This window comes from Melospiza melodia, chromosome 21 (genome assembly GCF_035770615.1).
Source record: "Melospiza melodia melodia isolate bMelMel2 chromosome 21, bMelMel2.pri, whole genome shotgun sequence".
NCBI lineage: Eukaryota > Metazoa > Chordata > Aves > Passeriformes > Passerellidae > Melospiza > Melospiza melodia.
In genome coordinates, this window is record NC_086214.1 from 1,961,945 (window position 1) to 1,979,222 (window position 17,278).

Sequence of the window (17,278 nt, forward strand, 5' to 3'; positions counted from 1 at the left end):
GCAAGTAGAGTTTGAGAACCTTTTGATTGGAAGATTTTAGAAAAGATGAGAGCTGCATTTTCGCAATTTGGTTAAAAATGCCAACTTGCACAGTCACTTCTGCAGTATATTTTTCCATCTAACGCATTAATTCCAGCTGATGTGCATACCCTAATAAGACTTAGAATGCCACCCTATCAGCAGGTGATGTTTCATAAAAGCTGGGAGGAAAAGTGTGCTCAAGAAGCTGCAAGAGCTAGAGTGCAGGGTGATCCTCTGTATGGTTTAACAGCACAACAGTTACTTGGCAAAGGGCCCGGGGCTACTGCCACTGCCCAGGCTAGGAGCATTGATCACATCTTACAGATGAGCCAACAACTAGCATGTAATGCATTTCTTGCACTTCCAGATAAGTTACACACTATGTCTTTTACACAGATTTGTCAAAGAAAGAATGAAGACTTTGATAAATTTGTAGACAAATTGCATGAAGCTATCTATAATCATTCTGATTTCAATTCAGACACAAAGATACAACTGGATGGACTTTGGGATCATTTCTCCATTCCAAATGGCTTTCCCTTCAGTCACAAGAGCCTTCCATCTCTTCCAAAACTTGCCTGCTGAAACTCTTCTGCTCCCATCCAAATCAGTTCACTACTCCAGCATAACCCTTGAAGCACGGACAGATGACTCTTCAACTAATTATAGCAGAAAAGAAGGGTATTTATTGCAGCCCTGGTCACATGTGAACTAGTTTCCAAAGACACGTGCAAGGAGTTGCAGACTCCTGCTCTCTATTTCTACAGAAAAGGTTTTACATTAGGTTTCTAAGGACCCATAATACATAATTATTACCTGACTGCTTCGCATTTTTATCAGCTGAATATCTATTACAGCTGCGCAATTGTATTCCCTTAACTGGATCAGTGGGATTTTGAAATGAGGGAGTGGTTGTATGGGAGGAAGAAAGCAGACTTCCTCATGGTGAACTCGCCTCCCATGGCCAGTTGGCAAGGCCTTTTGACCTGCTGCTCATGGTCCAAGCCTCTCCTAACTGTTCAATTATTCTTAAGGCAAGGTCTTTCTATGGTCTCAGCTTCTTCACAATTGCTTCCTCTATCCCTGTCACTCCTAGCTTTATGTTCCTAATATATTTGGTACGCTTTAACTAAGGCACATGATTTCTGCTACCTGTATTACTAACTTAGCTTCTTACCTCATTTTAAAATCTTAACTAAAATATGCAATCTTCTACTATCCCAATTCTATTCCCAGCTGGGCTCTCGACCCACCTGCACTTTTCAATTATCCTCATTACATTTTCAGCTGAGCTCTTGACTCACCTCAGGCACATCCCCGACTGCCTCTCTCCCAGCAGCTCAGAGCTGCATTGCACAGCGCTTGCTGTGCACCACAGAGCACAAAGCAGGCTGGCCTGGTGGGCCTGAATATTTCTGCCAAACACTCTGCATCTCATACCTTTGCTCTGGCTCAGTGCAGAACTGCAGGGTTGCAGGCGCTTCCTCCCAGAGCTGCGTGAGGCGCTGGCTCCTGCAGATGGGCCCTGCCAAGCTGTCCCTGCCTCACGCTGGCCTCGCTTCCCTGGCACAAGTGCCGGGCCTGAAGGAGCTGCCCTGTGCTCCAGCCTGCCGAGCAGCCCGGCTCCCTGCCCCGGTGCCCAGAGTGCTGCACACACTGCTGGCCTTTGCCAGGAGTTGCAGGGCAGCCGGCAGAAGAGGAGGAATCCTCAGGCAGCCCAGCGGCCCGCGGCTGCCCTTGGCCTTTCTCTGCTCCTGGGCACACTCCAGACGGCCATGGCCCCCAGGCCGGGCTGTGCCCAGCACGGCTGCGCTTCCCCTCGGCAGCAGCCAGCTGCCACCTGGGCTCTGAGAGCGGAGGATTCGCCCGCTCCCAGCAAGAGGCACCCAGGGCCCGGCTGCTGCCTCTTGCAGCTCCAAGGGCCTCCTTCCAGCCTGCCTCTGCCGGGGCTCAGGCTGCTCCGGCCTCTGCCGGGGCTCTGCTGGGGCTCCAGCCCGGGCAAGGCCGGGCCCGCTCTCACCTCACAGGCGCTGACAGCTCTGCGCCACAGGAGACCTTCCCGAGCACCCTCTCTGATCTTTCTGCTTTCTCACTTGAGCAAGGCTCTCCTCCAGCCAAAGAGATTATTGCATTTAGGGCTACAAATCCAAGTGGCAGGAACCCCATTGCTCTCCAGTCACACCTGAAGGCCTGCATCTGCTCAAGATGTTTGGGCTGCCTCATTCTTCCTTTGGTTTTGCCTTCAAATGCCATTGCCCTTTCTGCCTCAACTAGAAATACCTCAGCTGTGCCATAACCAGCCAGTGGGTCATATTCCAAAGGCAGTGCGGTCTGGAGAGGATGAATGAAGAAGAGCCCTCCTCACTTATGAAACCATACAAAAAAAGCCATATGTGTGACTTAGTACCAATAAAAAACAATTGGTAATTCAGAAAAAAATGTTGAATTTTCTGAAGGGGTCAGAAGGAGGAGAATCTTCCAAGTGAGTTGATGTTTCAGAAACTTTATTAATTACAACTCTAATCTATAATTCTATGCTACAAATCTCTTTAGCAACCCTACTCTACAATCCTACTCTAAATTGGTAACAGAGATAACATCTTGACATGATTGCTATGTTCTCGTCTCCTAGGGTTAGGGTTAGGCTTAGGCGTAGGTTTAGGCTTAGGTTTAGGCTTAGGCTTAGACTTAGGTTCAGGTTTGGGTTTAGATATAGGCTTTAGCTTAGGCTTAGGGTTGGGGTTAGGGAAAGGGTAAGGGAAAGGGTAAGGGTTAGAGATAGGGATAGGATTAGGGTTTGGGTTAGCATTTAAGGCTAGGGTTAGGTTTTAGGTTTAGAGTTTAGGGTTAGGGTTATTCATCTTCTTCACTGAGTTGATGACTTGTGCCAGGATGAATGGTGGCTTGGCTGAAGTTACAAATGGATGCTGTCCACCGGAAAAAAAAAAAAAAGAAACAACAAAGAACAGTGAACCATTACTTTCCAAGCTCATTGCTTCAGGGACTCAGTCAGGATACATCAAGTTCCTGGAAAGACCCAGAAAGAGGAGCAATGGGACCATCTGCTCCCCAGTCGTCCCCAATGTGCAAGACCTTGCCATCACAGGCAAACCTGACCCAGAATCCCACTCATCTGTTTATTGTGATGTCTTCATCCTGCTGGGATTTTTGCCCTGCTAGCGCTCTAGAAATGGTGCTTTCTGTCCCGGGGTTTTCTTCCTTTCAGGAAACTCCAATGACTCACATAGGTCCCTGCCTTTGAAAGACAGGCACTGTGCTGATTCCCACAGGGACAGAAAGCAGTGTCTGCCTTTCCATGCCCTGCCCCTCGTGTGCTGGATGGCACCTTCCTTCCCAGCAGGGCCAGCCCAATGGCACTGGGCCCCGCAGTTCCCTCTCTGCCACACAACCTGGCAGTAACCCTGGCACAGTTCCCATCTGCTTGAGCGTGCCAGGCAGCAGATGGGGCTGGGACAAGTCCCTCCCAGCTGTCCCTGTTTGCATGGCAGAAACCTCTGAGGGTGGGCCGGGGGGCACCAACCAGGGCCCCTCAGAGGCTCACAGTGAGCCCCCCACAGCCCCTCCTGCCCACAGCCAAATCTCTGACCCCTAGGCTGGGACTGGCTTCCTTGGGTTCCTCCACCACCATTTCACGTCTCTGTACCCTGCATTGCTCTACTTCAATTTTTTTGCCATTAGATAAAGCTGAACACTCCACCAAATCACAAAAGAGGGCAACAGACACAGTCAGAGGACAGAGCACCTCTCCTCACAGGAAATGCAGAGGGAGCTGGAGTTATTCAGTTTTGTGAAAAACAGGCCCCAGGGAGACTTTATTGCCATTTTCCAAAACTAGTGAGTGGCTTTGAAGAAAGTGGGGGACATCTTTTTTAACAGGGCCAGTTACAATAGGATATGGACAAATATTTTTAAACACTAAGGGCATCTAATCAGAGTAGGTCTAAGGAAGAACTTGTTTACTCGGAGCATGGTGCCACCCTGGCACAGCTTGCCCCAAGAGCTTGTAGGTGCCCCATCCCTGCAACCATTCCGGCTCCGGTGGCAATGGGCTCTGAGCAACCTGATCTCTTTAAAGATGTCCCTGCTCATTGCAGGACACTTGCACCAGAGGACATTTACAGGGCCCTGCCAGCCCAGCCCAGTCTAGGATTCCTCACCATTTTCATTTGAAGAGCAGCAAGAGTGGAGGTGAGGAGGAAGGGGGCTCATCTGCTGCCTTGGGCTTGAGTGGAGGAGGAGCCCATCCCTCAGAGCCTGTTTCACCTGCAGCCCCTTCACATTTTACCTGCAGGAGCTCCTTGGCAGACCAGCGCTGCTCCTCTTCTGTCTGCAAGCAGCAGCTCAGGAAGTCACGCAGCAAAGCCGAGAGGAGCTTGGGCTGCCGCAGCTGTGGAGTCCCTACTGTGGCTATCAGGTATGTAGCCTGGAGAGAAAGGAGACACCAGGCTCCACCTCCTGCTTTCACACCTCTAAGGCTCTCCCAGATCCCTTTGTTTACCCTCTGTTCTTCAGTGGCAGTTTCTGCCCTGGCACAGACCCAGAGATGACTTTCCTTTACCAACCAAAAACCCAAACCCCGATGCAGCCACAGCTTTTCCACCATCCTGCAGATCTTGCCTTGGCAGCTGATTTCATTGCCTGACCTAGTTAGTGGGAACTACATCAGCAAAAGGACATTTGCTTCTCTGAGGATTCATGCCAGCTTGAGATGGTTTTTGGAAGAGGGACTTTGCTATACTAACTAATTTCAAGGGTTACTACATAAAAGGCATCTCTGCAGTGCTTGTTGGTCCTTTAAGCGCACGTGCCCTAGAACAAAACTCATCCAGCTTTTTGTGCTGTTCTTGAAAACAATGGGAATTGGAAGAAAAGAAAGGAAATCCATCAGTTAATACCCAGGTAGGGAAACAAACATTTACAATCTCCTCTTCAACACAGACACATTAAGATGCCTGCACAAATGTATTGGGATGAAAATGCCTGCTTGGGCACACAGGAGCCACTTGAAACTCTGTCTCTCAGCCGTCTGAAAATTTCAGCTTCCCATTTTTGCAGCCAAAGAAAAATTGTCTAGGTCAGAAGAAGGAGAGGTTCCATCCCTATGGACACCCTCTAGTCATTTGGCTGCTCAAGTCAATGCATTAATGCTAGGCCCATGCCAGAAAGTGCCAGGAAACAAACAGGAGGTTTTGGCAGGCTCTCCACATCACCAGGCTCTGGCTTGGTGACGTGCAGAATGTTGCTTGGGCTAGGAGAGAAACACAGTCACTGAGTGTTTCAGCAGCACTGCACAAGAAGCAGAAGAGACTCTGTGCATTACACACTCATGCCCATGTTTTCCAGTGAGAAGAAACTGCACACAGGGTTAGGTTCCTCTCTAAAGACCACGGTTTTAGAAACTTTGTTGGGTTTGGGTTTCCTTCCTTCATTTCTGGAAAGATAACAACACTTTTAAGATGATTTTTCCCTGTTATTAAGGCCATCTACACAGACAAAAGAACTGGAACCACTAACCCAAAGGAAAGTGTTGAGTGAGAATGCAGTTTGTTTGGAGTTTGTTTGCATGTGGTAAGGCTTGAGTTCCCCCACTGATGCAAGCAAAAGTACAGCAGATGCTGATGTGTTGCAGGCACATTTGTAGGAGGGGACCTTGGTGGAAGTAGTTCCAGCAGATGGCAATGGGATTTTGTCCAGTGGCACACAGGACATGGGACAGGTGAGAAAGACAGTGGGATCAGTGAGTATTTGCTCCTTACCGTGCCAGAACTTTCGCCCAAGTAAGGAGGTTCTTGTTCTATCATTTCAATTCCCACAATTCCAAAAGACCATATGTCCACTTTGGGGCCATATGGTTGACCTGTCACCACTTCAGGCGCCATCCACCAAGGAGTCCCGGTTACCGAGCACCGTCTGCTCTGCTCAGGGCTGAGCTGAGTAGCGAGGCCAAAATCAGCTGAGGAGAAAACAAAATACTGGTTTTATCTGAAATCTGTGCAATTAGGAAAGCAAGCAAAAGAATTCCCCAGTAGAAGTTTGAAATTGCTCTGTTGAATCTCCTGGCATTGGCGACTTTAAAAATCCCCCCATGTTTTACACTGCCTCCAGCAGTGGCTTTTGTTCTTTGGAAACTTTAGACTTGTAACTCCCTCCCTCTGGAAGGGACCCACACAGAGCAAGGCCACTCTTGACTGCTTGTGGCTCCTTCTACCTCTGTGCACGTTGCAACTGTGCCCTCAGCTCGCAGCAGGGGTCCCTGCACTGCCACCAGCACCATTTTTGGGGAGCTGGCAGTCACGCCAAGCAGCCCCACACCCACATCCCTGGAACGCTGCACCTGACCAAGAATATACTGACCCAGTTTGACAGAACCGTCCGTTCTGAGAAGGATGTTGTCACTCTTCACGTCTCGATGGATCACATCGTTTGCATGAAGAAAATCCAGTCCTTGCAGGCACTGAGCGAGAAAACGGAAACAGAAGGGGAAAAATGAGTGATGTGATTTCATCACACAAGAAAGGAAACAAAGAATCTAAAAGATCCCTCTCCAGGGGAATGGGGAGTAATGGCAGAACAGTCATGGCCACTGAGAGGAAGAGCTTGCTGCTCCAACACTTGCAGAGCAGGACCTTTCTGAGGAAAGGCACGTCAGCTTTGGAAAGAGCAACAGCACCTGCTGTTGTAGGCTGTCCCCTGCCAACCAGCCAGGATGACTCCTGCTGCAGCGCATGTGCTCAGAAGCAAAGAGCATTCTGGCTGCACTCCTATCCTTTTTAGCTGAGCACTGAGAGAAACGAGTCTCTCTCTTCTTTCTTTGCTCTTTGTTTCAAATCCTGCCACCAGCACCTTTGCTTTTACAGGCAAGGAATGCAGTGAAGACAGACTCCAGGCAAACATTTAGAGAGGCAAGGTGGAGAACAGCAAATACAAATACAAGAGACAGAGTGAGAATACAACAGCAGGAGGTAAGAGCGCTGGCACTGAGTACAGGGAGTGCAGGGGCACTGGCAGGCCTTTCACTTGAGATGCTTTTACTTGCCCATAGCATACCAGCAACACAGAAACAAAGCTCGGCACAGGAAACCTCTCCTGTTCTGAGCCCCTGTTTCCCAGACAATCCTGCCCAAGCCCTTGGAAACACAGATGGCATTGCTGACCTCCCGACTGATGGCTGCCATCTCATCTTCAGACAGGCAGGTCTGGCTGACGATGTCGCTCAGGACACCTCCATCCATGTACTCTATAACCAGCAAGAGTTCCTCGCCCAGAAGGTAGCTGAAAGAAGGAAACAAGGGGGTAGAGATGAACATGCATGGCTACGTTGATTTTTTGCTTCCAGGTTTCTTATTTCCAGATGCCTTTGTGACAAGGACAGAATCAAAGGAATAGACATTCCCTCTTGGCTGTGCATTATTTGCAATCTGTGCAGTGTCTCATAGAGAAAGACACATCTGTGAAAAAGGAGATGTCTTAGATGGGCAGCAAATGAAAAGTGCAGTTCAGAAACAGCCCAGATAAAAAACATGCCAGGCATGGTGTTTCTGGAAATAAGCACCTAGTCTTCCTGGCATGCATAGCAATGGCAAAGAGGGGCAACAATCCAAGGGAAATCTACTTTAGGATGGTTCATCTGCACTTAAGAAACTTTAAAAAATCAATCCCAAATAAATGTGGAGGCAGTGAACTTTGAGGCTATTGAGTTAGGAAGATACAGCTGATCCAGGTTTTGAATAATTTTGGAGTAATTATCAAACTAGGTGTGCCAGGGAAGACTCATGCAGACAAGATGCACTCTCTTCTCATCCATTGGAGATGAGTAGAGAAATATGAATAAATAAAAATTACCGGCTTTACTTGCTGCCACTGACCAAAGTGGGTTTTTAACCTCTCATGTTTGCTTTATGTAAACACACATCCATGGGATAAGACCATGACCTCTCACCTGTCTAAATAATTCACAACATTGGGACTCCTATACTTCTTCATGATCATTATTTCATTAAAGGTTAGCTCCTTCCTCCTCACTCCTTGAAGATTTATTTTTTTTATTGCCACCTAAAATGACATTGAAAATCAGTAACTTGAGGGGTTGGTGGCACGAGACCACAAGGCACGTGGAGCGAGTGATTTTGCAATGACACAGCTGAGCTGTGCCAAACTGCCTTGTGATTAGGCACTGCAGTAATCAGGAACTGACATTCCAACAGCCCATTTCTCTGCTCCCTTGGGAGCCAGTTACAGGACACGTGGGGCCACTGACATTTTGCCTTGACCACTTGGGAACAACGGTGTCTCAGTTATCACCCACAAACCTCTGACCGCACTCTCTGCTGCTTTGTTTGGGACTCAGAAGAAGGAATCCATGCCTTAATACTCTGTGGATACATCTTGTGATATGGGCAGGGCTTAGGGCTTTCAGGGACGCCTTGCAGATCTCTCCCTACGTGCAGTTCCCAAGTGCAGCACTGCAGGTGGCTAAGGAACTACCAGTAACTTTCAGATGGATTTGCTGGCAGCCAGAAATGAGAATCCAGGACTCTGAAGCTGTAGCCCCAAAGAGCAGTGAGGTGCTCGCAGGCACCACCTTTGTTTTAGCAATGGAGAGCGAGTGAGCGCGTCCTTCTCTGAAAGGAACCGCTGCCCTCCGTGCCTTCCTTCGGGCAGCTGAGGAGGACAAAGTCCCAAATGTGTTCTGTGGGCTGGCACCAGTCTGTGCTTCTTGTGCCTTTTCAGCACAGCTCTGCCCAAAGCTCCAGCCACAGCTCACACCAGAGGGGAAAGCCCTCGAGTGCAGCAGAGCCTGCAGGGGCTGGTGACATTTACCTCTCCTCCTGTGGCACTGTCGAGTCCTCTGTAAACATCTCCAAAAGTCCTAGAAAAAAAACAGAAGCAGAGAAAGGAGAAGCTGTTTAGATCTTGCAGTGAAAGCCAGCCCACACAGGAGATCTCTGCTGGAAGTGTCAAAACCTGCAGGATGCAGGAGGGCTCTGCCAGAAGGGAGATGATGCATTTTCCTGTCAAGTGCATGGGCACTGGGCCTGTTCCTGAAGCACTGGGGTCCAATTTCTAAAGGGAGTTTAGTCTTTCCTCTTGGGTTTCACTGTCTAAACAGTGTGGTTGCTATCCTGACCACAGAGTATTTCCCTCTTCAAACCAGGGGCAAGAATTGTTCCTGGGAACTGTTATCTCACAGCTTTGATAGGGCATAGGTTGCTCTTTCAGGCAAGCAAGTTTCTTCTCTTTTCATTAGTGTGCCAGTATGATTTTGAGACACACAAAAAATGCTAAAGAAATTAACACAGAGCTGTCCCACACTTGAGAGACAAGGAGACCTTCCAGGTCCTGTTCCTTGATGCAGGAAAGACCTCGGTAGCAAGGCATCTCTGACAATGCCTTCTGAGCCCACTCACAAATTCTGAGCAGCATTGAGAGATGGGACGATCTCTCCCCAGTGTGTGATCATCTTTGCAGCTGTCCTGACTTCACGCTGGATAGACATTCCACCCCCAAAACACCTGGCCCACGGTTGTGCAGGAGTAACTGCTGTTGGACTCACCCGCTGCCAATATAATTCAGATGCGTGTATTTCATAAGGGGATTTTCAGTGGTGTTCACCATTCTCCCTGAGGGAAACAAAATGCAAGATGCTGACTTTAAAGCAGAGATCCCAGCTTCCAGGAGATACAAAAGGCAGCCCCAGCGCCTGGAGCTCTGAGCCCTTTGTGGTCGGCTGGGGAACAACAACCACAACCAGGCAGACAGCCCTGCAGCACAGGTGGCCAGCACAGAGACTGATTTGTACAGTCTTTTGAAGAGTTCTCTTGACAGGAAACAAAGCACAGGGACATACAATCCCAGGAGAGGAGGACATCTTCCCCACCTTTCAGCAGTTTGCCAAAGGAATGCCTTCCCATTTGTAAACCAGAGCAGCTCCAGCTGCAACCGATCCTGACGGGGCATTCAGCATCAGGACCCTGACCTGTTTGTGAGCAGGCTGAGCTCAAAGATGCCCCTCTCCCAGCTAAGGAAGGCTCCAGCCTCTGCAGTCCCTCCAGCCCTCAGGGACAGGGCAGCGACCACAACAAGGCTGGCAAAGCCCCAGCATGAGCACTGACAGGCACTGATGGGAAGAAGCCAGAGTGAGCCTGAGCCCCAGACAAGCTGTTGCCCCCATTCAGGACACAACAGGATGGGCTTTGAGATCAGCCACACCGAGGCACAGATCAGTGCCCTTTTTGTCCCAACAGGTGATGGCAGACACAGAATCCACTGGGCTCTGGTCTCAGCCCCACCAGCTCTCTTATCTGAGAGCACAGCACTGGCAGCTGTTATGGGCAAGAAGCAGATTCATTGGGTTGTGCTGCAGATTCACAAAGGGCTTGATGTGTTTTCCTAGAGACTGATCTGAGCAGGGCCTGGGCCAATGGGTAGGATTCTAACAGTCATGGGAAAGAGTGGGAATCAGGTATGGAAATGTGCCATGGATCTGAGGGATATACCATGGCTGGGCTGGAGGCTCTCTCCTGAGAAATGCCTGCAGTACAGTTTTATCTGATCATGCCACTTGGATGTGTCTCCTGGACACATTTTGATAAGCATAAAACTAGAAGATTAAATAACGTTTGTTATCAAAGTCTCTGTTTTTTCTTTGGCGACACATGGAAAATACCTTGTGCTCTCTATTTGTCCTGTAACCTGATGTTCTTTCAAAGTAGTTCTTATTGACAAAAAGATAGCATTCTCTTATTGACAAAAATATAGCATTCTCATGAAAATAAACTGCAGATGTAGTAGTGGTAACAGTAACAGTCATAAAAATGACATTAGTAAAACGTGGGGTAGAAGGGCTCCTTCAGGATGGAGAAAAACACAACAAAAAACTCCCAACAAAAATGAAAAACAGAAAAGCAATCCCACCCTACCCCCCCAACAAAAAAAACTCCAAAACCAAAAAGACAAAACTCCAAAGTCAGTCCATTTCTGTGAAGTTTTTTTGCTGTGATGACTGGTTGCAAGTCAGGAGTCTAAGGAGAATTTAGGAAGCTAAAAATTCTGTTCAGTTTGGCCACTAGCGCACAGGACTTGCCTTGATCATTTGCTAGGTCACAGCCTTCTGCTGATCCAAGAACAATCCCTGCTTCAGCCTTTAGCAGAGAGGGAAGCTCAGGCAAACCCAAGCCAGTCCCAGGTGCCCTCAGAGGCAGCAGGAACACCCAGAGCTCTCTCGCTGCCTCGCAGCACAGCACTGCCTCTGGGGAGTCCTAAATGGCCCTGTGACACCGAGCTCAGGAGGAGCATTGGGTACAGCTCTGCTGACACCTGCACACAACACACTGTCCCTCAGATAAGAAACACCCCAGACGTACCCAGCAGCTCCAGGTACTCCTCCTCAATCTCCTGTTCCCGGGATGTGCCCCAGCCTGAGTTCCCAGATTTCACAGAAGGGCTTCCTCCAGGTGATGCTGCTGCAGCAGCAGGTTCAGAGCCCATGATGTGCTGGACCTGGAGCATTTCTGGTGGGCACAGTTCCTGTGCCTCACTCCTCACTTGGGGTTCTTCATTGCCACACATTCCCTGCAAGTCTTCGCAGGCTGCCCGGTGAGATGTCAACACTTGCACCTCAAGTCAAACAGAACAAAGCAGTCAGACACTACAGCTTGTCCCTGTCAGCCAGGAGTCATCGACTGTGAGGAAAGGCAAAGAACAGATTGACAGGGGATACAACAGCTTGTTTCAATCCTCCATCTGGGTCACCAAGTTCCACTGTAAAAACACCTCAAGAAAAAAGGAGAGCAGGAACAGGCCAGCAGGAATCAATTTGGATGACTGCTGGCCAAAAGGCCAAAGGACAAGTTTCACTGTCCAGGGCAGACGTTGAGATTCAGCACACCGGGAAATGTCCTTCAGAGTGACTGTGATACACACACTACAGCAGCATGGCACTCAGAGGCATGGCCCCACTCCCTGCTGCTCTGCACTGGAAAGGCAAGAAGGGCAGAAACCACCAGACTGGTGACTGCAGTGGCTGCATCCCTCTTTCACTCACTTGGTTTTGCAGAGACTGACGGAAGCGATTAAGTTTCTCTCGGATGATTTTCATTTCTTCCTCCAGCTGCTTATGCCTTGCCTTGATCATACTGTGAGCTGTCTGAAGCTCTGCATCCAGCTGTTCCTTCATGTTCTCTAATAAACAAAAGAGAGGACATTTCATGAGTGGAGTGGCTGCCACTCTTTCATTCACCTGGTTTTGATGATCGCCCCTCTGCTGATGGAGATTCTCCTCTTGAATTCTTCCCATGTCTTCCTTGTTCTTTCTCTTCACTGCCATGATGTCACTCTGAGCTTCGGGCAGCTCTGCTTGTGGCTCTGCCTTGATATTCTGTACACACAAAAGCAGAGCAAGGGACTGAGAGCTGCCATCAGGCTCAGCTTTTTTCCTCTTGCAGCCTCAAAATCACATTCATTCAGCCCCTTCTTTCTGCTTCCCTCCCCACATCTGCCTCCATTGCAAACCTCCTGTCCCAGGGCTGATCTCTGCAGATTGCAAGGCTCTGTGCTTCCATTGCCTGTGGGACTCCTGGCCTCCTCAGTCCCAAGAGCTCTGGTTTATGCCCCTCTCCCTGCCTTTCCCTCTGTGCCCTGGCCAGTCAGGCTTACCTGGCCATTCTCCTGTGGCTCTTCCACCTGCTGCCTGAGCTGCTCTTCCTGCCCTCGGGCTGGGAACAGCTCTCCCTGAGTCTGGCATGGCAGCTCAGATGAGGCAGTGTGCTCCTGCTCTTTCTCTAGAAGCACCTGCACAGAAAGCAAGAGAAGATGGGTTTCAGCTTCCCATACGCACTTTGTGAGCCAAGACTCATAGACTGCTGGGCTCACACGTTCCCAAAGCACTGTGCTGCTGCTCTCCTGGGTCGTTCTCTGCCCGAGGGGAGGCACAGATTCCAAAGTGACCCTGGCCCTACAATCAGGGGCCATCTGGGACTGAAGCTCCAGCAGCCTCTCAGGCAGCTGACAGGGAAGGGGTGGCATTTCTCAAGGGTCTGGTGAGGGCCTCCCTCTGCTTCCGCCGTGTCCTGTTTGTCTTTCAGTAGTGACTGACTCCCTGCCCTGTCCCACAGCTCCATCCTGGCTCTGCAGGGGCTTCCTGGGTGAGCTCACTCCTTGTGAGAGACACTTCTGGAGTTCACCTTCTCTTCAGGCCTGCACCAGCATTCCTCCTTGCTGACATCCACACTCTTGTTAGAAAACCGGGTCATTCAGGAGATAAGGATGCATGCAAAGATCTCTGATGGAAGTCAGAGAACCTCTATGGCCACCTCTACATATGGAGGAGGACCAAGGTGTTTCTTCTCCCTCTTTTGTCAACGGAGAATTCTGACCAGCAGTAACAGAGTTTCTCATAAGGCCCCATTAACGAATGCACTTACACAGCCCTGGGGATGCCAGTGAAGGAAACCATGTGTCATGTATGGCATGGCATGTATGACCAGAGTCACCAGACCCCAGCTACAGCATGGGATAGTTCCATTCCCTTAAGACATGCAAAAATTCAAAGGACAAATGAAGGCTTCAGGTGAGAAAAGGCTGGAGTAGGAAAACATGAGGGGAAAAAACAACCATCTCTGGAGGGGGAAACATCTCTGCCTGCTCAGGATCAGTCAATGGAACTTGTCTCTACTTCTCTCCTGAAGGGATGCCTTTCTGTGAGCTTTGCATCTTCCACTGCTTTGGAGCAGAGCCAGGAAGATTAAAATCGATAGATAGACAGATCTCACTTTTATCATCTCTCTTTACTGTGCTGTAGAATTTACCTTCTTTGAATGGAGATATAATTCTCTCTCCTAGGTTTTTTTTAAGGGAAGGTAGTGAGAAACTCATAGAAGGAGAGAAAACAATGATTATCTCTACTTGCTGTTCTTGTTTTTTAGTACATGAAGAATGTGTTATAGTGATTGTTTACTGAAAGTGATTTGTTAATTGGATTTTAGAGATAGTTGTTTAGACTGATTAGATAATTAGATAAAAGGCTGTGTGGAGACAGTCACGAGTTTTTCTTTCGTATGTTTTTAGTATAATATCTCTTTAGTATAGTTTTAATATAGTACTAGTGTAATATAACATAGCTTAATAAAGCATTTGTTTAAACTTCTGAATCATAGAGTGAAAGCACATTTTTTGCCACGTGGGAGTCACCCTGAATCAATCCTGTCCTTTCTGTCGCTACACACATCAGCACTCGGCAGCAGTGCCCCAACCAGCAGCCATCCTGAACTTGCTCTCCTGTTGCTTCAGTAACCCACACTCTTGGGGAATCTGGAGCATGTCGGTCCTTATGGAATGCAATCGGACCCAGAGCACTGCACTGGGAACGGCTCTCTTGTGCATCTGTGCTCGGGCAAGTTCTTCGCTTGGACTCGCCCACACTGATGGTGCTGAAGTGGCTGGAATCAGAAATGCAGCCCAGCCCCTCCCAGCTCCTCTAATCTCTGAGCACCAGCTGGAATGCAAGGGCATTGATTTCCTACTCAGTTCCCAAACACAACACACACTGATTCCCTGGGCAGCCAAAAGACACGGGAGCCGTTAACTTGAAAAGGATGGGCAAGCCCTACTGGCTGGTCTGGCACCAGAACAGCTCGTTCTGCACCAACATCCCTGCCCCAAACTATGTGTTCTTGTGCAAAAATACTGCATTGTCCAGAACTGCCCCCTTGAAAACTGAAATTCTAGCAGAATTTCTGCCAGTGCTGTAAAAGGGTAGGAAAGACTGAGAAAAAAGCTCCCTTGCTCCCTGGAGAAGGAGAAATTGCACAAGGCTTCTCCTTCTAGCAAACAAACAAATCAACAAAATATGAAAGCGTTACCCACACCAGTGTCTAAAGCACTTGGATGCAGTGAAGGGATGTTTGGCAGGGAAACAGCCCTCGTGCTGAGCATTGGCTCTATGGATCCAAGGCAGGGATCTATGGCAGTCTGCCTGAAGGTCCCTCATGAGCCCCCATTGTCCAGGCTAAAGCTCCCTCAGCACCTCCTCCCTGGCCTTGTGCTGCACCCCTTGCCCAGCTCCCCTGTCCCTCTGTGCCCACGCTGCAGCCCCTCCATGACTTTCTGCTTCCCAGGGCCCACAGCTGCACACAGCACTCCAGCTGTGGCCGCAGCGCTGCCCAGCACAGGCCACGCTCCCTGCCCTGCTCCTGCTGCCCCACTGCTGCTGGCACAGCCACCGTGCCCTTGGCCTTCTGGGCCCCCTGGCCCCACGCTGCCTCCTCTTCAGCTGCTCACGGCCGCCAGCCCTGCGTCCTTTGGGCCCACGCAGCTCCCCAGCCATAAAGGTGCCCATTGCACTTCAGATACAGCAGGAACCATTGCAAGATGGCCTTCCTGTTCTACCACCTCATGTTCCAAGGAGATATCATCAAGTTTGATAGGAATAGGATTCTAAGTCGCTCTCTTTAAATTAAAATGATCTAATTCAACTGTACAGGAAATTGCTCTTAATTAAATTTTCCCTATCTGCTGTCTGCAAGCATCGTTCTATTTTCAAAACTAGGTTTTTAGTTCTTCAAACTCTGAGAAGGAAATTTTAAAAATATCTATCTCTGCCTTTCTTATTTTTGTTACAGGCATGAATATGGTTTTTCTTTCGGCCTTCCTAGATGACCCTCTACAGTCTACTGCTACTGGCCAAGCTCTCAGCTTGCTCTACAAGTCTTAAACACCAGGAACATGAAATGTTCCTTTCTCACTCACCTCAGGATCTTCAGCGCTGCTGAATACACGCTTCAGGTGTCCTGTAGTGGGAAGGGAAAATGAACCAGATGCTGTCAGAAAACTGCCTGGGCTGCTGAATCCCACAGAACAAGTCAACCCAAACAGAGATGATTTCCCATTTCACAACATCCCTCCAGGAGACACATCTCATTCAAACAGCCAGCAAGAGATCAGGACAATATTCTTGGTTGTGCCTACACTGCAGCCAGTTTAGCCAGGAAATGAATACAAATATGATCAAGCAAATGCAAAGTGTTTTTAACACTCAATGCTCCTGTTCTACCAAACACATAAGACAGCTTCTGAAATCTTCTCCTTCAGGTACTCTTTTTTTTTTTCACTCAGTGTCATGCACTAATTCTGATTAACTTGCAGGAAACCGTTGCCCAGAAAAGCTTCCCCAAAATCCCCCAGAGGTGGCGCAGTTCTATTGTGGAAAAGCACAGCAGCCCTTCCTTTCAAAGGGAACAACTATTTTAGCATTTAGTAAAAGGTCAAGTTAGTCAAATCCTTTCATGACAAAATTTAAAAAGAAAGAAGCTTTCTCTGAATTCTGGGAACAACCGCAGAGTTTTTGGAAAGCCTTAAAGAAGGTCAATTTTCAAAGGTGTCCTGCTTGTCCCAACAACCTGAGGAAATGACAGACTCTGCTGCCACAGACTCTCCCGTGCAGGGAACGGAAGCCCTGCAGGTTCCCCTGCAAATGCTGCCCCTGTTGCTACAGACACCCCCTTTTAGCTGAACCTCTTGACAGGAGCTTTACCAAAGCAGAGGCATCCTAATGCTCTTTCTCTTTCAAAATCAGAAACTAAGCCCCCAAGAAAGAGGAGGAAGACATACAAAAGCCAGGTTAGGATACACCCTAACCTAAGCAGAAGGGAAGCCTCTACTTACGTGCAAAATTTGTGAAATAATAAATGGAATAAGTAATGCCATATGCAGCCAAAGCTGCAGTGGCCAGATGGTTAATTATTGGCATTTCTGAAATTTTTCTAAAGGCTAAAAATACAAGCCTCGTGTCAGTGGGCAGCTGCCTACTGACAGATGCTTTGACCAGGAAAGTTCTCCTGATCTGAGCAAGGCCTAGGGCTGCTCTGACACTCAGGCCTTCCGTGCACCAAGGCAACCTTCTGATGCCACTATGACGACATGGCAACCACGCCCTGACATCACAAAGGGACAGCTCTGTGTTGGTCTTTATGCAAAGCAATAACCAACCTTCCCTACAGAAAACACAAAAGAGCCTGGAAAATTCTCAGCTGTCACAAAGCACCAAAAATTCCCCTCATGGGCCAAACCCTGTTGTTCAGGGGATCCAAGAGGAACTCCAGGAGTGCCCCAAGCACCTACAGCCTGTACCCCAACTGAGCACTCAGATGGGACACAAGCAAAGGAAACCAGACAGATAATGGCCCACAGCTTTGCACGTGTGAGAAATGACTCTCATATTAAAATGAATTTTAAAATTTTA

The 17,278-nt window shown here is 48.7% G+C and overlaps 1 protein-coding gene across 1 annotated transcript; it reads right to left on the reverse strand.

Annotated features, from left to right (window-relative positions):
• Positions 1–2,821: 2,821 nt before the first annotated feature.
• On the reverse strand, positions 2,822–7,251 carry LOC134428003 (serine/threonine-protein kinase PAK 1-like). Its single transcript, XM_063174258.1, has 5 exons — positions 7,197–7,251; positions 6,397–6,496; positions 5,799–5,995; positions 4,328–4,465; positions 2,822–2,948 (listed from the first exon to the last, which is right to left on the reverse strand). Exons 1-5 carry the CDS (start codon positions 7,215–7,217, stop codon positions 2,856–2,858), a joined length of 549 nt encoding a protein of 182 aa, XP_063030328.1. The 5' UTR covers positions 7,218–7,251; the 3' UTR covers positions 2,822–2,855.
• Between the last annotated feature and the right edge of the window lie 10,027 nt (positions 7,252–17,278).

What these genes read in the sequence shown, in the direction of transcription:
- LOC134428003 (XM_063174258.1), bottom strand. Translation starts at nt 7,217, where the DNA reads ATGGCAGCCATCAGTCGGGAG. An exon ending in GGACGGTTCTGTCAAACTGG is followed by an intron (nt 5,996 to 6,396) that starts GTCAGTATATTC and finishes TTTTCTCCTCAG; the next exon opens with CTGATTTTGGCCTCGCTACT. An exon ending in CTGCCAAGGAGCTCCTGCAG is followed by an intron (nt 2,949 to 4,327) that starts GTAAAATGTGAA and finishes TCCGGTGGACAG; the next exon opens with CATCCATTTGTAACTTCAGC.